Below are 24238 nucleotides of genomic sequence, written 5' to 3'. Positions count from 1 at the left end.
GATTTTTATGTTTTTTATTTTTGTTTTTTAATTATCTTTCAGGAGTCACTTGCCAGGGCAGAGGGCAGATGCAAAGGCATGGATGAAGGCAAATGGATGGAACTGGAAAATATCATCCTGAGTGAGGTAACCCAATCACAGAAAAACACACATGGTAACACACACACTCATTGATAAGTGGATATTAGCCCAAATGCTTGAATTACCCTAGATGCACAGAACACATGAAACTCAAGAAGGATGACCAAAATGCGAATACTTCACTCCTTCTTTAAAAGGGGAACAAGAATACCCTTGGCAGGGAATAGGGAGGCAAAGTTTAGAACAGAGACTGAAGGAACACCCATTCAGAGCCTGCCCCACATATGGCCCATACATATACAGCCACCCAATTAGACAAGATGGATGAAGCAAAGAAGTGCAGGCTGACAGGAACCGGATGTAGATCTCTCCTGAGAGACACACCCAGAATACAGCAAATACATAGGCAAATGCCATCATTAAACCACTGAACTGAGAATGGGACCCCCATTGAAGGAATCTTAGAAAGGCCTGGAAGAGCTTGAAGGGGCTTGAGACCCCATATGAACAACAATGCCAATCAACCAGAGCTTCCAGGGACTAAGCCACTACCCAAAGACTATACATGGACTGACCCCGGGCTCCAACCTCATAATTGAATAGCCTAGTAAGAGCACCAGTGGAAGGGGAAGCCCTGGGTCCTGCCAAGACTGAACCCCCAGTGAACGTGATTGTTGGGGGGAGGGCGGTAATTGGGGGAGGATGGGGAGGAGAACACACATAGAGAAGGGGATGGGGAGGGGTTAGGGGGATGTTGGCCCAGAAACTGGGAAAGGGAATGACAATCGAAATGTAAATAAGAAATACTCAAGTTAATAAAGATGGAAAAAAATTAAAAGTAAAAAAAAAGCAGATGAGCAGAATTGGGGCGCAGGGTGTGAAACTCACAATGGATTAATGAAAAGGTAAAAGGAGAAAAACCTCAAATACTCTGCTCTGATATGTACAGTGCACACACTTCCAAACCCCCTAAACTCCCTGCTCTTATCTGTGGGATGAATCACCTCTTCCACTGACAGCTCTGTGGGTTTGCTCATGGCAAGCACTGAGAAGGAATGCTCATCTGTAAAGATCACACTACAGATGCTTCCATGAAAATCAGGGACAATGCAATTTCAGTGTGTAACATCCCAGAGGCAAAGCTATCACCCGACAAGCCACAAGCCGTCCACATGAAATAATGGGCTCGGAACAACTTGGACATTTTAATGGAAAAGAATTCATATTTAGAATGCCATACAAATTCAGTGGACGGTGCTGGTGCATCCTTCGAGTTTTCTAAATTGTCCTATCAGTAGACTTCATTTTCAGGAGTAATTCTGGTCAAATGAGCACTTCTGGTCAATTTTTAATTTTTTTTAAATAAATATATGGGGGCTGGAGGGATGGCTCAGTGGTTAAGAGCACTGACTGCTCTTCCAGAGGTCCTGAGTTCAATTCCCAGAAACCACATGGTGGTTCATGACCATCTGTAATGGAATCTGACTCCCTCTTCTGGTGTGTCTGAAGACAATGACAGTGTACAGTGTACTTACATAAAACAAATAAATAAATCTTTTTTTTTATATTTTTATCTTTATTAACTTGAGTATTTTTATTTACATTTCGATTATTATTCCCTTCCCAGTTTCCGACCAACATCTCCTCCCTTCTATATGGGCTTCCCTCCCCACCTCCCCCCAATTACCACGCCTCCCCAACAATCACGTTCACTGGGGTTCAGTCTTGGCAGGACCAAGGGTTTCCCCTTCCACTGATGCTCTTACTAGGCTATTCATTGCTACCTATGAGGTTGGAGCCCAGGGTCAGTCCATGTATAGTCTTTGGGTAGTGGCTTAGTCCCTGGAAGCTCTGGTTGGTTGACATTGTTGTTCATATGGGGTCTCAAGCCCCTTCAAGCTCTTCCAGACCTTTCTCCGATTCCTTCACAGAGGTCCCGTTCTCAGTTCAGTGGTTTAATAATCGCATTCGCCTATGTATTTGCTGTATTCTGGGTGTGTCTCTCAGGAGAGATCTACATCCGGTTCCTGTCAGCCTGCACTTCTTTGCTTCATCCATCTTATCTAATTGGGTGGCTGTAGATGTATGTGCCACATGTGGGGCAGGCTCTGAATGGGTGTTCCTTCTGCCTCTGTTCTAAACTTTGCCTCCCTATTCCCTGCCAAGGGTTTTCTTGTTCCCCTTTTAAAGAAGGAGTGAAGCATTCGCATTTTGGTCATCCTTCTTGAGATTCATGTGTTCTGTGCATCTAGGGTAATTCAAGCATTTGGGCTAATAGCCACTTGTTATGGCTATTGAGTGAATACCATGTGTGTTTTTCTGTGATTGGGTTACCTCACTCAGGATGATATTTTCCAGTTCCATCCATTTGCCTATGAATTTCATACAGTCGTTTTTGATAGCTGAGTAATATTCCATTGTGTAGATGTACCACATTTTCTGATCCATTCCTCTGTTGAAGGGCATCTGGGTTCTTTCCAGCTTCTCGCTATTATAAATAAGGCTGCTATGAACATAGTGGAGCACAAAAGTAAGTATATGGGGTGGAGACTTGTCTGAGTTGCTGAGAGCATTTGTTCTTGCAAAGACCCAGGTTCCTTTCCCAGCACCCACATGGTGGCTCACAACCATCCAACTTTCTTTTAATTTCTTAGGATATCAGGCACACAAGTGTTGTACATATGTGCATACAGGCAAAAGAAACCTTCAAACACAGAGTAAAAATATCTAAATTATGTGCTTTAGTCAACTTATGTTAGATACCACTATGATATTTTTGAATGAAGTGTTTTGTGGTTCTCCCTACCCTATTTCCTTGCCCCTCCTCCATCCCTTTTCTGTTCTTGTGGCCTCCACGCCCCACCCAGAACATATGGGACATGAATATGAAGTAATGTTGAAATAATCATTCCCACAGTGCCATGTATTCCTCTCGAACCAGACACTTTTTCAAGCTAGGTGGTGATTCATACCTGTAATCCCCTGCACTCAGAAATCAAAGGCAGGGGGATCATGAGTTGGGGGCCAGCCTGGGCTACCTAAATAAAAGGCATGTTTGGAACTTGATCTCAGCCCAGTCTATCCACTGGTGCAATCAGGGGAAGTGAAGGGTCACGGTCAAAGCATAGCATATGAATGCCTGCCTGTCGGGCTAGGCTAAAAGCATCCGTCAACCGATATCACCCTTCCACAAGGTGGTGAGGTATTCTCTTGAGAGGGGAGCAAGTTCAAATGTCAGAGATCTCTAGTGGCTCTGTAACATTTAGATGTGAGGCTAGGGACAAGAGTGTGACTGCTATGGCCCATCCAAGGACACTGCTTCCAATAACAATGGCTCAGCATGGAGATACCAGAACCTCTCCAAGTAGCTATGCCTATGCTATGCCTGGGTCTCAGCTCCTCTGCTGCTGCCTGCTGGTCCTTGAAGTAAGATCCTCCCTTCCTTTCAGTGGTGTTTCCCACCTAGCCTCACCTCCCAAAGCACCAGCCTGTGAACTTTGTTCAGCAACTCAGTCTCTAACACTCAGTTCCAGTCTTCTTTGCCTGCCTCTTAGGCATTAGGAAATTCATTATGTCACCAAACTACTGAGGACACTCGCCAACCCCACCACCACTGTGACTTCTATGCCATGGGTTTCTCCAATGACATCTCTCCATAACTTGGTAATTCAGGGTCAAACTTCTTGCAAAGGCAGTGTTATGGGTTGAACCTGAAATGTCTCCAACAAATGAGTCTAAACACTTGATCTTCAGCTGGTGGCATTCTTGAGAGGTTGTTGAATCTCTGGGAGGTGGAGCCTACCTGTAAGAAGGGTATAGGGGTGGTACCAAGAGTTCTGCTTGCTGTTTCTTGCTCTTCTCTTATCTCTCTGCCCTTTCCTCTCAGAAGTGAGCGAGCCCTTCACACACTCTTGCCTTCCCTGACTCGATGGATCACATCCCATGTCATAAGTCAAAATCTTTCCATCATTAGTTGTCTTAGCAGACATTTGTCACAGTGAAAAGGGGGAAGATGAGGAAGAGGAAGAAAAGGAGGGGGTAGGAGGAGTCTGAGGAGGAGAAACAGCAAGAAGAAACAACCTAGAGGCTAGAAAGAGTGGGTGAGAGTGCATGCTGCTCTTGTAGGAGTCCTCAGTTTGTTTTCCAATACCTACATTGGGTGGCTAACAACTGTCTGTAACTCCAGCTTCAGGGGAATCTAGTGTTCTCTTCTGGACTCCATAGACACCTGCCCAACTCCTCAACATATACACAAAATTGTGTTAGAATTAAAAAAAAACTGCAAGCCAGATGTTTACCATAGTTTATTATAGACAAAGCTCTACAAAGCAATGTGGCTTTGTCCCAGGCTTTCCTTTCCCAACTCACATCCACTCTAAGACTTCTGATTCAGCCTTAGACCAGATAGACCAGATAGGACACTTGGTAATAACCCCCTCTATTCCTCTCCCCCACCCCATCCTACACACACGTAGCTATGTCTGGTGGACAGCGTTGGGAGGATGACAGTCTCCTCTGAGACATCCATCCTACCAAGGGCTCCTCTTATGGATCAGTGTTGAGTTCTTCCTAGGAAAGCAGTTAACTAAAGGTCAAGACAGGAGACGTTGGCTGAGGAGAAAAGAAAACCCTTCCTTTCAAGGACCTTTTTGGGGCAGGAATTATGTTCTGGAGAGGGCTCTGAGTATTAGGAAAAAGGCCAGGAGCTAAGAGAGGCAGCACTAACCAGGGCCCCAAGGTGAAAACCAGCCTTATCCCTCTCCACAAAATCATACTTCACACCAAACACATGCTATGGGGCCAGCCTGGTGTACTGCCAGCTCTCAGGGAGGCAGATGCCCAGATCTGTAAAACTGCTAGTTTCTGTAGTGAATACAGCCCCACTGGAGCAGACTGCAAAGGTCCAGCATACATTCCCTACATGGGAAGAAATACAACATGAGCACTGGGGAGTCAGGCCAGAGCAGCTTCAGTCCCCATGGGCTGGGGAGAACCAGTGAATCCAACCTCCAGAACACAAAGAGATACACAGGCTACCTGTAACCTCCACAGCACGAGCACTGCCATCTTAGAGAAGGGTAATGAAGGGTGTCAATGAGACGCTGAAGACTGAGCCAGAATCTCTCATACATGCTAGGCAAGCACTCACTCAGCTTAACCCGTCCACTTTAAACTTTAACAAGATTTTTAAATTGTTTTCAGTTATGTCTATGTGCAGAGGGCTACGTGCACGACAACGCCGAGACTCATAAGGGCCAGAGGCATTAGATTCCCTAAACCAGAGTTCCAGATTGGGGTAAGCCACCTATGGTATAGGGGACTGAACCCAGGTCCTCAGCAAGAATGCTAGGTGCTTTAAATAAAGCCAGGTGGCCCACCCCCACTAAGCTACTCAAGGTGTCTTTATTAATGTCACTCTTCAGTCCATATTGGCCTTGAATTTGTCACCTCCCAGGTAGCTGGCATTACAGGCCTGCAACAACAGGGCTGACTTTCATTATAGTCCACTAGACAGCACGGCCTATGAGGGTAGGACATTTCACGCTTCCATCCCACAGTTCTGGCATGAATTCTGTTCACCACAGTTACCGTGTGTTTGCCAGCTGAGGCAGGCAAGCAGACTGGGTCGCATGAGTAGACGCTGAACCCACCACACATCCAACACCAATATGCAGCAGCTACAAGCCACAAGGGACTTCATGTAGCTCAGAGTTGGCTATGGGTAAAAGACAAGTCAGATAGTTGCTCCCTGGCACTCTCTCCCCAGCACCCTTTACCCACCTGGCACCTGTGTCCCCGGCTTAGCCTCCATTTTAACTTTGTACCATTTGGTAGAGACTCAGCAGTCCTACTGAGCAGATCATTGGCCTTGGCTCAGGGGATAGAGTCCAGAGTTCTCAAAGCAAACATTTTTCCTTTCAGGCTTTCTCACTTGTCCCTCTTGGGAAAGTTCTACTCACTGGCTTCGGTTGTGATATTTTGGGAGTGTGGACTCTGGTGGACTGAGGCTCTCTCTATAATAGGTTCCTGACTGACTCTCCACAGAGGTATGTGCAAAGGGGTGGAGTGGGATGAGGTTGAGGGAACCATGCTCCAGATATTAAATCCAAGTAGGAGGCCTCCAGGCAGTAGACTGTACACGAGCGCCCTCTGGTGGCAAGACGATCAGCTTCCGATTCAACTAGTTCCTATGAGGTCTCCTGTGAACCCATTTGCCTGCCCCTTCTCTATCCCCACAAAGACCCCACAAGGCTTTCAGGATCGATTCTTTATTTTCTCCAGCTCCAGTGTTACAACTGTAGCAGCACACCAGACACCCACACACGTGAACACACCACTGCTCCCCAGACCCAAAAGCCGCATTTTAAGACATTCAGAAAGCAACATTGGGCCACTCTTAGCCCACACACTGTGCAACCCAGCAGTGGCACAGTTGTTGTTCACAGACACATATCCATAAATAAAGTTAAATAAAACCTTAATGGCATAGCAGTATGTTGGAGATAAAGCACTGGGGTGACATTGGAGGGTGATGGTTCTAAGACATGAGATAGAGGGGACAGAGGGGACCAAGCTCATGTAAAAGTAGCTCTATTTAATCAAATTCTTTAAAAACTCAAGAATTAAGAGCATCCCATTTTAAAAAAGATCAATATTTGTCTATAATAAATTAACACTCATTTAATATGGTTGGCTGCCACATAACCTGAACACACATATACACACATACACACCATATATATATACACACACACAGGTCAAAGTATTATCATTGTACCCAGGTTATGGCTCTCCTAATCTGGTCACTGGGCAGGGGAAGCATTTTCCTATCTAGAAATTTACAATGTCAAAAATTACAATCAACACACAGGCTAAAATGTGATGGGGTCAAGGAGAATTCCAACTGTGGAACTAAGGAGTGGGGGGACTGGCTACCACAGAACTCTTGTTGATTGCTTCCCAACTTTTAACTTTTTCCGCAGACACATCCCTTGCTCAATCTTAGGGTGACTGGATGGGAGGCAAAGGTTAAAAAGCTGTCCTCCTGCAGACCCACCAATCATCATGGGGAGGGCATAGACAGAACAGGACCCCTGGACTTCAACCCCACAGAGTCCTGAAGTCCTGATCCTACCTTAAAAGGCCCTAAGCAAAGGGACTAGCCCAGTGTTAGATAGCTGTAAAGAAAATCCAAAGGGAAGTCTTGTTTTTGCAGCAGGATTAGCCACCCATGTATCAAAGGGTGGTGTGGGGACAGTTTAGGGTTTGACTTAAAGTTTACTTTAGACTCTATAATTTGACTTCCCCTCTCCATGTATAGGATTTAACACTACTCAACGCTAGCAGGGTAAGAGTAGAAACATTTTCTATTCTTTCTATCAAGTGATAACAGGACACCAGCCAGCCCAGAACACCAGTAAAACAGAAACCTGCAACCAGCCAGGAGGCCCTCAGGGAGCACAGGAAAGCATTTGAGAGAGGTGATTCTCTCAGAAAAGAAAAGTCAGCTGACCAGCGTATAACTTCTCACAGCCTGAACAAAACCAAAAACCCGCATCCATGGGCACTGGATGGTACATGGTCCCAAAGGTGAAAATTCTCCAAGTACAAGCCGAGTTTCTTCCCAGGCAGCATGACGTTCCATGGGAATTCAAGGTCTAAGCCTCCAGTGAGGAAGCATGCTAACCATGGCTTCCAAATGAAAACAGGGCCAGGGAAAAGAAAGCACACATGTGTTCCCTGCTTCCTCATAGACAGTCAGAAGAGGGAAACTGAGACAATCCTCTCATCTCTGTGAAGATGGGAGACCGGACAACACAGGCTTGTGTTTTCTCAGAGATGATCTGACTGTACTTCAGAAAACAAAGCAGAGAGGATGTAGAAGAGACAGGCTGCTGAGGGGCGGAGGGTCAGAGCGCGCTTCAGTCTCGGCTGGAGGGCTAGCCTCAGTGCAGTAAGAGGCTATGATGCTAAAGTCACAGAGCTGGAACAGGGCAGGAGACAGAGATACTCAAAATCCCTAGACTGCAGGGGAAATGGGTCAAGAGGGGGCTAATAAAAAGATTTATAGGCCAGGTTAGCAGAAGTGCCCAAGAAGGAGGTTGCTGCAGAAATTAGTCCTAAGACAAAGGCAGGAACTGTCTCATGGACTCGCTAGGCAGACGGTGGCATCTCTAGTGCTAAGAGCTGGCCAGGTAGGCATTCGTTCACATCACTCACATGGAAGGTTAAGGCCAGCCATTCTTATTCTACTGCGACAACCAGGCTGCTGAGAACTGAATGGGGGAGTCCACAGAGGGAGGAAGGTGCTCTAGGACCCTATTTTTGGTCCCGGAAGTCTTAGAAAAGACAGAAAGGCACTCGGGGTGACTGTATTTAAAAAGAAAAAAAAAGCTCCAAGTGATAAGACTATTTTGATTTGTTTGCAACGTACCTTTTTCCCCATGAAAAGAGAAATTCAAAACATAAACTTTGTATTTATTATTTTACATTCAAGTTAAACTCCCACAGGAGGGGACTACACACAATTTCAGGCCACATAAAGCCATTTATTACTTTTATTCCTTGGGGTTTTTGTTGTTGTTGTTGTTTGTTTTACTTCTCATGATGGAAGAATTCAACTCTCTTATTTTTTTCTTTTTTTAAAAAGCAGGCCCATCATTCCCAACTCTAATACTATTTATGGACACACACAAGCACACACAATTTCAAAAATCTCTATGTAGAAAAATAAAGGATAAACATTATCCACCTATTTCAGACTGGGTAATGGTACTTTTATGTACATAAACTTTTTCTTTACTGTGTCACTGTTTGCCTCTTCGGTGCGATCTAAAGATCTAGTGAGAAGGCCACAGTGAGGCAGAAAAGCTACATTCCTCTCGGGGAAGGAGGAGAAAAAGCAACTTCTCCCTCTCCCTGAGTTCCTCCTGCCTACCACCACCTCGGATGTCCCCTCAGACAGCATGCTGGTCAGCGGAGGCTGGTCCTCCCTTTCTAAGGCACCAGGGAACGAAGGACCCGGCGCAAGCACCCTTCAGGACAAGACCTGGGTGCAAGAACAGGAGGATGAAGCTGGAACAAAAGATGCCGGAACCACTTCCCACTGCCCTGTTCCTTTAGTACAGAGTTCGATTCTCCAGCTGCCGCTTCGTAAGGAAATACTTGAAGAACTCATAAACAGACCAGGAGATGGCGGTGGAAGGCATCTGGTAGATGACTCGAGCCTGAATGCCTTTGAAGTACCCAGCAAGGCCGTTGAGCTGGTACACCGTCCGGAAGGCATTGGCCATGCCTGACAGCCGGCCACTGACATTAGCTAGGGAGAGTGCCATGTTCTCCTGCGTGTTGAGGAGGGTCTTGCAGACATCCAGCGGGGTGGTGGCAGCTGCAGCCAGCGCACCGGCCAGGCCTCCTGAGATGATGTGAGACTGTGGGTTATAGTCCCGGCGAGGGTTGACTTGCTCCTGCAGAAACTCATAGGTGATGAAGTGGATAGATTGGAAGGGGATGTTCATGGTCAGCTGTGTGGTATAACTCCTGTAGAAGGCCCCCAACCCCTCGGTCCTCCACACTGTCCGGATACAACTGAGGGCTGACTGGTGCTGTGAGTTGTACATCTGCAATCGCTGTTTCACCACTGTGTCGGGTGGGGGATGAGCAACCAGCAGATGGGTGGGTGGTTTGGCCCCATCCCAGACGGGAGTGAGATGGGAAGCCAACCAATAAAGAGAAACAAGCATGTTAGAATACGCACCTGCCACAGGTACTAAGACAGCACACGTATAGCCCCAGCTAAGAGGCCATGGAGGGCCAGCTCCAGGTTGCCCACCTCAACTTTGTGACTCTGCACCAGAAACATAGGCACTACTAGACAATGTCCTGCCTGAAGCTTGAATGAGAAATGATTCCCAAATCAGGCGGTCACTTCGGGTTCCATTAGCTGGCCTGATCTCCGAGGTCCTAGCCTTCCATAAACTACCTGCAAATACCTCCCTCTCTCCTTGTCCCTAGGCTAGGCATGGTGGCACATGCCATTAATTCCAGTCCTTAGAAGGCACAAACAGGTGGACCTCTATGAAGTTCTGGGCCAGCCTGGTCTACACAGGGCGTTCCAGGCTAGCTAAGACTACATAGTGAGAACCTATCTCAAAATAAAAAACACTGACCTACAAGAGTATCCCTGATTTCTCAGTGATCTATCTTCTCTGATTTTAGTCTCTATCACAGTACCTTGGGGCCAACACTAGAATTACATCTGCCCAATTGAGTGATGTCTCCTTGGCTTTAAGGCAAAATGAACTGATGGTTCATAGGACCAGGGAGAATAAAGTGTATTCCCTAGAGTTTCAGTGGTCCCTACACACTGCCAAGACGCTGGGTCTTTAAATAGGGACCTAATCGAGTCAAGAGTCATGCCAAGGAGGGGAAGGGAGATGAGCACCATGTAAGTCCTACAAATACACCAACTCCAGGGCGTGGGGGCCGGAAGGATGGGTGGCCCCATGTTAAGGGCACTCGCTGCTCTTCCAGGGGACCTGGATTTGATTCCCGGCACCCATAGAGAGGCTCACAACTGTCTGCAACTCCTGTTCCAGGGGATCCCATATCCCCTCTTCTGCCTTCTGTGGGTACCAGGTACACACAAATGCATGCAAACAAAACACCCATCCACATAAAAAGCTTTTTAAAACATTAACACCAGGTATGGTAGCATTTACCTATAATCCTAGAAATCTGGCGGCTGAGTCAGAGGGATGGAGATTTCAAGACTAGCCTGAGTACACAACACCACCTTCTTGTTTTTCTAATTGTTTAATTAAACAAACTCTTCCCTTAGTTAACAGTGACCAAGTGACTGTCATTGTCAGGTCCCTGAATGAATAGATATTTTTTAAAAAGAAAGAATCCTAAGATCTATACAGCTAGTCAATCCCTCTATACCATGATTCTGTATCCCCAGATTTAACTAACTGTATATGAAAATAACCAGGAAAGAAAAGAGTCTGTACCAAACATAAGCAGATCTTTTCCTTAGTGTTATTCCCTAAGGGATGTCACACAGCATCTACTTACACTGTGCTGAACCCTAGGAGGAAGCCAGGGATGACTTAAGCAGGCATAAGGATGCCAAGTGGGTTATAAATTCTGCCTTATTTTATGAGGACCCTCAAAATTTAAAAGAAGTAAGGTAGCCCCATTCAAAATGGCCACATTAATAATCCTATATGGTTACTGTTTCTGAAAATTTGCCATCATCTTACAAATTAAGAAAAAAAAAAATTGGATGGATGTGCCTAAAATCCCAGTACTCAGGAGGCTGAGGCAGGAAGGTTCAGAGTTTGGGCTAACCTGGGCCTCAGAGAGAGTTTCAGGACATCCTGGGTTGCATGGTGAGATTCTATGTTAGTGGGGCTGGGTGTTATCTGTGACTGGAGACAATTAACAGGGTCAGGGGTGTGTGTGTGTGTGTGTGTGTGTGTGTGTGTGTGTGTGTGTGTGTGTGTGTGTGTGTTGTGCACACCCCTGAACACACAGGTTGTGATAACACACAAAGCAATCTCCAGATATTCTGCCCCAGTGGGCCTGGGGCAGGGCCTGAAGATTAGTTTCTAACTCTTCCCAGGATGCTGCAGGGAGGCAGACAGCCCTACTTAGCTGTTTCCACAGCAGGACACTCTAGAGCCCCAATGCTTGCTGGCTTTCTGGGGATCCCCAGCAATGTATGAGAAATGCAGTCTTCCTATAGGCTCCTATGAAGCCAGCCCTTGCCCCACCTTCCCCCCAGCTCCTCCAGCCTCTCTACCTATTCCCCACGGCCCCTCCCTAGAACCATGGAACGTTCATTACCTTCTGCTGGATTCATTACTGCATCGTGGAGTAGGGTGGCCATACTCCCAGCTATCCCTGCAAAACAAACTCCAGAAAATTACCCACTGTCACCTGTCGTTCTGGGAAGTCCCATGAACTTAAGTCAGAAAAACTCTGGACTTAGCTTTCTAAGGCTCAACGTTGCCTGGCAGCTCAGCCACGGTGAGCAAACTTGAAAATCTCTAAGTGATGGCAGAAACGCTGAATAGTAATAGGGAGAGGGCAGCTATCCAGAGCACTATCACATCTAAACCTCAGAGACTCCTGTGGTTTATCAATCAACCTCAGGAAAAGTTAGAGCTCAGGCCTTTCCCACTGCCTAGATTTGTACTCCCTTGTCTCCAGCCTTTGGGTACAGATCGCTCTCTGTGCCCTTAAGCTGAAGCTACTCAGAGGGATAAAATCATGCATACAGCTAGTTGCCTTAGCTGGCGTCCAAGCATCCTTAAGACCGGCCTTGTGAATAAACAACTTCCCCTGAAGTCTCCTCCAGCCAGGTTCTGAAAGCCTGAATTGGCCCTGGAATTTCTGCTTCTGGCTTCCCAGCGCCTGTCGCAGCAGTGCAGCTATCGTTACAGTGCCCAGTAGAAAGAGGGCAGTATGAGGGACAGGCTACCGGCCACCTCTCAGGAAGGCACCAAGACATAGACATACACACAATAATCCCCAGAAAGGTGACAGTGACCACAGCAATTACCACAGTGCTGCAGGGACAGCACTGGGCAGACCCTGGTGTGGGGCTGAGTTTTGTCGAGTCTCCTGTCTCCTTCAAGGGTGAGATGAGGGTCTGCCACCCTCTCAGAATCATGGGGGCATGGCTCTTGGTGACTGAAGCGATAAATTCAAAGAATGGTCACCAGCTGAAAGGCCAAAGGATGTCAGCAAAATGGCCGGGTATGCTTGCGCCTAAGGGTGGCTGACAGGAGGGCTACTGCTTTGTTCTGGGTAGGATAAAAAAGCAAAGAAGAAGAGAGTTACTGCTGATCACATCCACTTCCTCATTCCTTAGAGTAAATTTTGTCAAAATAAACATTATTTTGTGTTTCTTTGCTATCCACAGTCCTCTCCCACCCACTGAAAAGCCCATTAAAGTGCCACCCTATGCTAAGACTTGGTCCAGCCCCTTGACTCCTGCCTTATATAAGAGCTGCCCCACAAATGCCCCATCCCCATCCACCTGCCCTCCCTAGATCAACCACAGCAAACTAGTTCAGCCCTGGCTTGCAGAAAGATGCGATTCAGACACACGGAGGAGGCTGGGGGGATCAAAGGCCCGAATCTCCTGAAGCTTAAAGTGGGGATGGCCTTCCACAGTGGCTCGGAGTCCTCTGTCAGCACAAACCGTCTTGACCTTTCAAAGTTTAGTTAGATCCTGGCGCTGGAGATACCTGCTGTACCAGTTTTTAAATAGTCTCAAAGAAGCTGTCCTTTTCTGTATTTTGTTTTGCATCCAGCATTCAAAAGAAAATTTTTCCTATGACTGATCATTAATTGTTGAGTGTTTAAAAAAAAAAAAAAGAAAAGAAAAAGGCCACACAATAATAAATACCAAATTTCAAAACACATCTACCACCAGCTTCCCCCAGAGAAAGAGGGATTGAATAAAAATGTGTGTGCACATTCAAGTGACCCTAGAGTCCTCTGTTCCTGAGCAAACAGCCGAGGAAGAAGGCTGCTGGGTCCCGGGGAAGAAGCCCCAGGGAGCAAGCACTGAAGAGCTTCCCAGCTCCAGACAAACACTTTCAAAATACCATTAGCTAGATGGCTGTTTCCTTGGTGGCTGAAAACGTCATTTAAAGTCCTTTTCATGTTTTCATAGCAGGCAAAATACATGGCGTGCGCAGGCCCCGCACCCATCATCATCACGTTCAGGCCCCGCAGGGGCCTCCAGAAGCCTTCAGTGTGCATGATCCTCTTGAGGGCGCCATAGATGCTTGTATACCGGGCTTTGGGATCTGGGTTCAAACTCTGCATCCGTGTCTGCGGGAGACAGAAGATATATATCAATAGGGGAGTTGATAGGTATGATAAGGGGGAAGGGACAACCCAGAGAACAGAAGGAAAACAAAGTGGTGAGACAGAAATATACGGACTCCTCCATCAGTCTCCACAACTCGGAATTTGCACAGCCTCACAGCTTGTAGAAAAGATGGGTGACGATGAGGAGAGGGAGAATGGAATACTGAGTGAGATCCCTGCTGAGTCCTGCCATAGGTAAGCTATGTGGCCTCTGGTAGAGCCTTTAGCCACCCTCGGCCTTCAAAACCCCTTCACAAACTTGGGCTCTTGAGTCTCTGGAGAAGAGCAGATCCTGGAGTCCCCACTTAGGATACCAAGATTCCCGAACATTCAACCTTTTATAAAATGTTATAACAGTTGTGGCCCATGCACAGGTCTCCAGATGATATCTGATGTGTCAAAGGTGTTGTGTAAAGGCCTGGGGATGTGGCTCCATTGGCAGAATGTTTGCCTATCATGTACAAAGCCTTGGGTTTGAGCCCAAGAACCACATACATGAACCAAGCATGGTTGGGCATGCCTGCAGTCTCAACACTCAGGATGCAGAAGGTGTTGCAGAAGGAAAGGGGATGATAAGTTGGAGGTCACATTCATCTACAGAGCAAGTTCAAGCCCAGGCTAGGCTACATGAGACCCTGTCTCAAAGAACAAAAGCAACCAACTAACCAACTAACCAACCAACCAAAATCAAACAACATGAAGCACTGTCATCACCGAAAGAAATGCTATAGGGATTATGAGAGTGCTCTGTTCAGGAGCCAATGGCAAGCTCTAACGGTCTGCACCTGTTTAGTACAGGCGCACATTTTTCTGTATTTATTTTATTTTATGTGCATCGGTGTGACTATCAGATCCCCTAGAACTGGAGTTACATATGGTTGTGAGCTGCCTGCCATGTTGGTGCTAGGGATTGAACCCAGATCCTCTGGAAGAGCAGCCAGTCCTCTTAACTACTGAGCCATCTCTCCAGCCCCATCTTTTCTGTAGTTATCCTGCACAGCTGGCTGCAGCTGCTGGTCTGGAGAGAGCCAAGTGAGTTATCATCCTCCTCCTGTCTACTCTGGTTTCAAGTCTTGTGAACCCTTCCTCACCTGAATCTGTGTTCTGACAATTACTCCTCAGGCTATATGTACCAGATCCTCTGGGCCTCCCCCATATCTTCCCCTTTAAGAATCTTCTACAGTATGGTTTTGTAAAGTAACGCTAAGTTGAGGAAGCCATCCTCTTACTGCTCCCTATGCATAGAATTGTCTGTGTGTGAAGAGACCAGGGCTTACCTGGCTCTGTTGCCTGCCGACACTATCCAGGTCTGAAGAGCACTTGAGCAGATAGGAGGGTTCGTTTCATACTCCAAAGGCTAGGCTGAGGTACCCAAATACCTGATCAAACATCAGTGTACTCTAGATGATTCTCTAATATTTGTTGTGTTTTGTTTTGTTTAGATAAGGTTAACATTTAAACTCAGTTGCCCCTGACTGTGCAGGTCACTAGTGTGGTGTTGGTAGCTGTCCAGCCTGCTGGCCTGCCATGAAGGCTAAGAATGAACAGCCCCTACAGTGATGTGAGCCAGTTACTTAAAACAAATGATTTTTAGCCTAGTTCTCCAGTAACCCCTAGTTTAGAGACAGAAAAAGAGATCTGGGTACCCACCCTTCTTGGTCTTTTCCTCTGGAGAGTCTTGCTTATCACCTCAGTAGGAGAGACTTGAAACACCTGCCAAATGGTGAATGTATGTTCCTTCTTCCTCCCCTCTCTTCCCTTCCTTCACAAGCCGCCCCACCCCCACCCCCAGCCTATGGAGGGGGGATCTTCAACCTTTGGAGGCAGTATCCTTTAATTCCCAAGCAAAATCGTATATAGCACCTAATCTATGCATTGGCAATGAGACAAAGGGCCCTGGGTGCCACTGTAGTACTTTTCTTCTACTCCCCAAAACAGAGCATCACCTCCCACCCTCAACACCTCTCCCCATCCCTCACCCGGTGAACACTGTAAAAAACAGTAGCCTCAATTAGAAACCGTTTTCAAATTTCAGAACATTCTGGCCACTAAAACTGCAGAGAACATGGGCATACTCTTGCCAACCAAGACCCAACCAACAACAGAAGTATTAGTTACCACTGGCCGTTGCAACAATTATCAGTTCCTCAAATAAATAAATGCATTTTTAATGCTTAATAGGGAAAGGAAGGAAGGAAGAGATGGAGGGTGGGAGGGAGGGACGAAGGGAAGGAGGGAGGAAAGAAGGAAAAGGAAAAGCAGGCCTAGTGGTACGGGTTTGTAATCCTAGCCCCTCCAGGGACTAAGAAGTGAAGATTCAAAGTCCAAGACTATCTATCTGGGACTATATAATGAGTTCAAGAAGCTGGGCAGCTTAGTGAGACCCCGTCTAGAATTAAAAATGACAAAGCTGTGGCTACAGAGCAGTGGTAGAGCACCTGTCCAGCATGTACTAGATTCAGTCCTCAGCACCGCATAGAAACAGGTAGGAAGGATGCCTCTCCGTGTTCCTGTTAAAACAGACAAGTTATGATGGATGGGTGGGAGTATGGGGTAGGGGGGGTGGGAGTGGGATGGGGGGTTGACAATCAGAGAGGGCTTCCCTTTCTTAGTGGAATGGAGGAGGGCTTACATGAGGGGGTATTGGGAGGACGGCTGATATTGGTGTGTAAATAAATAAATTGGTGAATAAATAAATACATTTGATGATAATAATAATAATAATAACACAGCCAAGTTAAATGCAGCCTTATCAGAACTTCTCCTTTCCCTCCCACAGGCTGAGGGAAGCATCTCTGGCCCACCCTGAGGAAGCTGTAGCATCTGGAAACTCCTGAGAATGACAGTCCCTGGTTTATATGTTAGCTTCTGGTTCAACTGGAGGGTCTAGTATAAGCAGACAAAAGCAGGGAGAAGAGTTAAGCAAGCGTTCATCCCTGGGAACAGAAGAAGCTGTCAGGGACGAACTTCCAGAAGGTTGAAATCAAAGTTTCAAGCAAATGAGGTCTTGCCTTTCACCAGGCTGTGTGTCCTGTGGCTGTCAGTGACAAAAAGCTAAAATCTCAGCATAACAGATGGTGCAATGCACGGTTTGCAGCCCCAGGCGGGGGCCTTGGCAGCCTAGGACTAGGGTAAATTCAGATCTCAAGGCTCTTGTTGCAACCCTGGTCAGTCAGTTCATCTTCTAAGTGTGAGTCAGATCACTGGGAGAGTGGCTAGGAAACGAGATGACATCGTGTCTAGCTCCATCTCCATACTTAGTGATAAAGAAGTCGCTGGGGTGGGGGGGTCTATGAAGAGGACTAACATGGATCTATAGGCTATAATCTACCAGAGAGCTGAGACACTACCACCCTTACTCTGGGTTCTAGCTCTCATTCACTGCAAAGACTCAGGCATGGAAGATGTACTAATCCTGTGTACCCAACAAATATTTGCTGAACGGATGGATGGATGAATTAATGGTGCAGCGGGTGGTTCTCCATCACGCAAGCCCACCTCCCTGAGCAAGAACTGTGTTCTTGGAGACTAAACCCATCCTTCACCATTGCCACCTTTTACCCACTCCTAACTGATGTCCACTATTCCTCAAGCTGTGGTATCCCCTCCAGAACAAGCCCTGAAGAGTCTGGGCTTATGGAAGAGAATGACTCTGGCCAGGCCCACACCTCTAAAGAGAGTTGCTGTCTTGTGCCTCTTCTCAGAGAATGAAACACTGGCTTACCACCTCCTCTGGTTTCTGTCATAGGGCCAGGGTCCTGCTAGGGTTTACACACACCATGTATGGTTGAGGATGCCCTTGTATCCAAAGTAGACAGAAACCGCAGAGACTGGCCTAAAAACTGAGGGCAAACAGGTAAGAAAACAGAGGCATTAGGAATAGCTGTAGCGAGGCCTCAGGCTAGACCAGGTGCTGGCTCTGGGAGTCACAAGTGGGTTCTGATTTATGATGTAACTTACCTGGTCCCCAACATGTTTGGTTTGAAAAGGAAAGAGAGGAGTGAAACTGGGTGTGGGGGAGGGGAGAGGGAGGTGTTAGCATAATCACCTGGGAGAAACTGTGGCAAGAACCATGGGTACCATCTCAGCACACATGAATTCAAAATGTTTTTATTTCCTAAATTCCTCTGAGGATTCTAATCACTGCTGATTAGGAAGACCCATTGAAGGATCCTTTAGGCCCTGTCCAGGCCACTGATAATTTCAAATCCCATCCTCAGCAGTATGGGACTCACCTCTAGTCCTTTGAGGAGGGAGGTGAGAGGTGGTTGACGGACAGCAGTGGGCACAGAGTCAAGCAGAGTGACAGTGGGGTCCATAGTGTAGGCTTCTGAATCAGCCTGAGGTAGCTTACCCTTGAATGTGCCTGTCTTCAGCTGTGATAACCATCCAGAGAGCTCTGGGGGAACACTGAATTGGCTGTCAGTCAATCACTATATATCCTTCACCCCTTTTATACATGCAAGATCATCCCAAAGGCCTTCCTTTACACACACATCCTTGATCGCAGAATCAACACTAATGCTTCTCGGGGAAGTCTGGGATTGACTTTGCATCCATTCCCACCCGCTTTTCTGATAAAGGTGTGGTGCTTATGCCAAACCCCACAGAACCTACTTGCACCAACCACCTAAGAGAGAGAAAGCCAACTGGGCATCTCTGTACTCTGGTGGATGCTTCAGTCCTGGGAAAGTTCAATGCTACTCACCTGGAGTACAGCGGCTGGCTGTGTGCATGGAGTGGGGCCAGTCAGGCCCTCACCAACCTGCAAAGAGTAACCACCCAGGCCATGGCACAGAAAGGGAAAAAGACAATGGAGTTTGTGTGCTGGGGGGACGTGTGACAGGAAGGAAAAGGATAAACACTGAGGTGGCAAAAGAAGATGCTCAGAAACTGATATGAATGCTGGTGTAGCTTCAGATGAGAGGTTGGAGTCAGGTGGTTAAGGAGTGAGGCAGAAGGATGCCAGAGAATATAATCAATTCAACCGCTTGTTTTCAAGATTTTTGGGGAACTGTCTATAAAATATAAACGAAAAAGCTGGTGTTCTCTATCGTGTGGGTCAGAGGAGGAGAAGAGGTGAGTAAAAGCAACTCGAAAGAATGAAGGGTGAGCAAAAACGTGGCTATCCACTCTACGGAGCACTACACCGATAGGAGGGGCCTACCCTAGTCAGATCCATCCAGGCAAGGCAGAGAGGGGTAGCCAGGGGTGGGGGTAGTGGATGGTGGACATTGGTGCTTTATGGGCACAGGAGTTTGATTCTGCAGTAGGAAGAGTTCCGTAGACTGACAGCAGCCATACCCACACAGCAACATGAATGCATGTGATGCTGATCTGTGTATAATAAATGGTAAGAATGGTAAAAGGGTGTGTGTGTGTATGTGTGTGTGTGTCTGTCTGTCTGTCTGTCTAGGTAGGTGTGTTTGAAATGCACAGAGGCCACAAAAGGGGTATCAGGAATTGTCATCTATTGTTGGACTATTCCTTTGAGACTGCTTCTTTCCCTGAACCTGGGAGACTCAATATTCTCAAGCTGGAGGTTTGCAGGCCCCAAGCATCTTGTCTCATCTCCCAGGGAGCTGGGGTTGCAGCATGCACAAAATGACTGCCTTATCATATGGATGCTGGAATCTAAATTCCAGAACACAGGACTGCAAAGCAAGTACACTTAACAACTGAGCCATCTCTCCAGCCCTAGCTTAAAAATGGTATATATTTATTTATTATATATGAAATTATAATTTTTAAAATAAAGACATGAGAAGGGAGAGAGTGAAGGAAATGAACAAACTACAACAAAGAATATGCAGAGAAGACACATATGCACGCACACACACACACACACACACACACACACAAGAAAGAATTCAGTCATCTGGGTTATATTGTCGTCATCATCATCTTAAATTTTATGTTTAGTTGTGTATAATTTGGGTATGGATGTGGGCAAGCATTTGCTGTGCTGCACATGGGAGGATGAGAGGCTAACCTGTAAGGGATTAATTCTCTCCTTTCTGCCAAGTGTGAAATGGGGATCAACCTCAGGCCACAAGGCTCCATGGCAAGAGCCTTTTATTCGCTGAACCATCCCATCTGGATTTCAGCCCCTGCATTGGACTGAGCTTGCCTTCCCTTCCATTCCATTCCCATGGCTGGACTGTAATTCTACCTCTTAGAAATTCATTACACAGAGCAGCATGTGGCAGGCTCTGAGAAGCCATTCAGGAAAGAAACTCGTTTAGCTAGTTTTAACCAGGCACTTCCTAAACATGTGTTCTTGGCCTCACGAGTGATTTTTTTCACTTAATAAGCAGTTACACTTGGCCAGGCATCCTTGTAAAAACACAGCTGGGGCCAACAGGCAGCCCTCTAAGGCTCTTACACTGGGAGTATGCCTATGTCGGAGACCCTGAGGCAGCCCCTACAAGGAAGGCCCAGAACAGTCAGCAGGGAGCAGTGTGGAGACAACAGGGAGCCCTGAGCAGCAGCAAGTGCACTGCATGTCTTCTGCAGCTGAGCTTTCCCTAGCCTCCTCCTACACCTCAGTCATTCACTCTCAAGGGGGCAGCAAATAGCAGAGTGCTCTGGGGCTCTGGCCTAGCTCTGTCATTCCGAGTGTGGCATGCTCAGGTCCCCTTGGGAACCAGGTGCGAGGTATAAGAGGGATGACAAGAGGGCACTAACACACGCATGGGTGGGGTTCCTTCCATAAGCTTCCAGAGAGATTAGGAGAGGGACCATCTCTTTCTCAAACCCTCCCGAGGACGGCAAGACAGACAGGTAAGCCCAGTCTGTTCTCTTCCCTGGGGGAGGGGGAGGAGGAAGGAGAGTGGAAAATGTGTGTGCTGTCCCAGGTGAGCTTATGGATCATATAACCAGAGGTGAAGAGCCTGAGGAGTTCAACCCTGTATTTAAATAGGAAACGGGGACCCCAAAAGCACCCTCTCCATCTTCTGATGGGTGGGGAGTGTGGAAGCTGGGTTCAACCCCCAAAAGAGAAAAGGCCCCGAAGGGAGGCCTCAGATCTCCCTAAAGAGCCTGCTCAGGACGCTGGCCCATGCCAGCCTATGCACCAGTGTGTCATCACTAAGCCACTGACTCCCTGCCCAACAACCCAGAGGAGCTGGTGACTTTCAACCTCCCGGCTCAAATTTCTGAACAAAGGGTGGGGAGAGGACCTTCCCTAGTTCAAAATGTGGGTGGCACTTCCAGGATCAGAAGATAACATGAAAGCCAAGAATAGGGATACAGACAGGGTGCGGGCCTGGTATGAACATACATCCAACTTCCCCAGGGACCAATGCTGATCCTAGAATGCCCAACAACCTCTGTACCCCTGTTCTAGACATTCCCTGAAAAAGAGAAGTAAGGAAATGCACCCAGGAAATGCTAGAAAAAGGTCAGACAGCTGTAGCTTCTACTGCTAGGGTCAACTCAGGAATATAAAATCAGACGGGCAACTTCCATACTAGCTGTCTACCGGTGTCAGCAAGCAGCAGAAACTTTATTATATCCAGTCTCAGTCTCTCTCTCTCTCTCTCTCTCTCTCTCTCTCTCTCTCTCTCTCTCTCTCTCTCTCTCCACACACACACACACACACACACACACACACACACACACACACACACACACACTGTACTGTGTTCCCTCCATACTAGGAACCAAGGCAGCTCTGCAGACACACAAGGCCAGCTGCCACCCACAGCCACCCACAATACAGAGGATGGGGCCTAGGAGCTCCCCAGCACCCAGGACCGCCCACTGACTCATCCCACTGCAGATCACAAGCCCAAGGTCATCGGAGTCTCCTCTAGACAATTGTTCTGTGGGAAGTCTTCTCAAGTGAAACTGTCTATTCACCCAGGCCTTGGAGAGCCATGTCCCTTCTTCCAGAATCCTTCTGAAGTACATACTATAGATGTGGAACTCCAAAACACAAGGAACAGCACAAGCAGTGAAAGCACTCAAAATTCAGGTGCAAATTACCAATGCCCCTAACCATACAACATACCTAAACCACCAGTACCTCTAACCCACCAGCATCCCTAAATTAAAACCCACACCCTTTTCATGCTGCTTCACAGAAGACAGACTCATAGTGAAGCTTTTATGGAATCATTCTGCTCCTTAAAAATCCTGTTTAAAATACGGCCTGCCAGTACCATTCTCACACCCTCACTAACCGAGGGTGAAGTGTACACTAAGTCCTGAAGGAGAAACTGACATTTATGATGTGCCACACACATCCAGCTTTACCCACGAGCTCTGAACTCCAACTCATGCTTTGCTGGTTTTTTTTTTTTTAAAGTTAGTTTTTAAAAATCAACATACAAAGAATTTTATTACAGCACTTTTCCCACAAGTCAATATACTTTGTTCTAATTCATCCCCCGTGCTTTGATTTTATATCATCCTTAGAAACCACAGACAGAGAACATACTTGCCTATCCAGCATGCATATGTGTATATTTAACCAAGAGAAAAACTGTGTCCTTGGATGTTTATTGATCAACAAGAGAAAAGGACTTCCCCGAGAGTGGTCACTACTGTCTTCTCAAACAGCACACACAACGAGCGTTCCAGAACATATATTCTGTATGAACAGAGACCTCCCGTGCATGCCAAAATGCCCCCTCCTGAAACACACCTAATTGGGAGCAAGCAGAGCTAGTCCACCTGCTGTACCAGCTAGGACAGCATTAGATACAGTGAGGAGAAGGAAGTCAGGATGAAGTATGGTCCCTGAAGGGTTCCACTGTTCACTCATGAACCCCAGGGATCCCCATTTTCAGAAGTGTTATGTTCACTGTTCCATAGTCCCACATTTCTAGCTACCTATGATTACAAAGTATCCTCCCAGCTGCCACTCACCCTGTAGGAACAATGCTTAAACCTCCAAGGCCTGATACAGGTGTGCTGTAGGAATTACTGCTAGTTTTGTATGGTTGCTTTGTTTCCATTGCTGTGCTAAGCATCAAATCAGGGTCTTATGCCTGCCACTCAAACACTCTACTGACTAAGCTAGACCCCCAGCCAAGACACTTACTATTTCTGGGGACAAAGTACATCATGTGTTGGATGGAATTCCACCTTGGCAAGAGTAACAAAGTTCCTCAGGCAGCCTGAAGGAACCACAGCATCAAGCCTGCTTCTCCTCCCATGGCCACAGTGGAGCGCACCAAGGTACAAAAACACACCTCCAAGGTGGAGGGTAGCAAGAAAGGGGCCACTAGGAAGTGACAAAGCATCAAGCTGTCAGAGCAGAACTGTCACTATAGTTCTTTCTGTACTGCTTAATTTGTTTAGACTATGTTACCCTGAGAAAAATAGAAAGAAAGTGCGATCATGGAGGGTAAGGAGACAATGACATAGTTGAGATGGGGAGATGGACATGTGGGAGTATTTAGGAAAAATAAGACCACCTGGATTTGTGCAGCTATCTAGGAAACAAGATTGTGTGGCTGGGGCATGGTGTGCAGGGATGGACCCCCAGAACAAGACTCAGAGAAACAGCTGGACCATCATTACACGGGCATCTGAAAATGGCCCAAAGAAAGGCGGTTAGGATCAGACCATGGAGAGGAGGACCAGAATCTAGCCAATGAATCTGGAATGTAAGCAAGTGACTTTCCACGCATGACTATACACTGCTTATAACAGTGGGAGGATAGACAGCAGGAAATGTCAGACATTTAGCTAGACAGATGAATCCAGAGACATTCACATACAACTGGAGCCTGCCCTTCAAGATCCCCAAACAGGTTGCCTGTTCCGTCCAAAGCTGTGGCCACTATAACGTTACACCGCTCAGGCTTCCCCTCTACTAGGGCAGCAGCTTACAGTAGTATAGGATATGGTTCCCATCCTGACCTCAGGAGCTGGACTTGGGCACTTCCCTTTCTCTAGAAGGTCCTATGGCAAGCAGGAAGGGATAAATAATCCATGCCTGGCCCAAGTTCAGTTTACTCAGGACATTCTCAGAACACCCCATATGAGGCACACCCCAAGGATCAAACGCCCTCTACTCCTCAGGTGGATCAAACTCCCAGGATACCAGATAACAGGGCTGGGATCTCATGGGTCCAATGGTGACCTCACTGAGGGATAGAAGGGAAACCTGAGACACAGGTCACTCCTTCCCACTCTGAACAGGGATGTAGCCTACTCCAGCTTCTGTCAATGCTAAACTCTGAGCCTTTCTTGTCTCTATTTACCAAAAGTACTATAATAAAAGCAATAAAAGGAATGGCTTACCCATCCCCAT

The 24238-nt window shown here is 47.0% G+C and overlaps 1 protein-coding gene across 2 annotated transcripts in view; it reads right to left on the bottom strand.

Moving 5' to 3' along the window:
- Nucleotides 1–6334: 6334 nt before the first annotated feature.
- Slc25a37 (solute carrier family 25 member 37) overlaps nucleotides 6335–24238 on the bottom strand; it is a 41816-nt gene continuing 23912 nt past the window's right edge. Inside the window, exons 2-4 of one of the 2 annotated variants that reach the window (XM_032917490.1) lie at nucleotides 13704–13932; nucleotides 11932–11988; nucleotides 6335–9721 (exon numbers count right to left, since the gene is read on the bottom strand). In XM_032917490.1, coding sequence (XP_032773381.1) covers nucleotides 9201–9721; nucleotides 11932–11988; nucleotides 13704–13932 — 807 coding nt within the window. In that variant the 3' untranslated portion in view covers nucleotides 6335–9200. Of the gene's footprint in view, nucleotides 9722–11931; nucleotides 11989–13200; nucleotides 13524–13703; nucleotides 13933–24238 lie in introns of those variants that run through there. The other variant, XM_032917492.1, reaches the window with a different exon arrangement.

Source organism: Rattus rattus, chromosome 12 (assembly GCF_011064425.1).
Source record: "Rattus rattus isolate New Zealand chromosome 12, Rrattus_CSIRO_v1, whole genome shotgun sequence".
Classification (NCBI taxonomy): Eukaryota; Metazoa; Chordata; class Mammalia; order Rodentia; family Muridae; genus Rattus; species Rattus rattus.
This window is presented reverse-complemented; position numbering and strand designations above follow the sequence as displayed.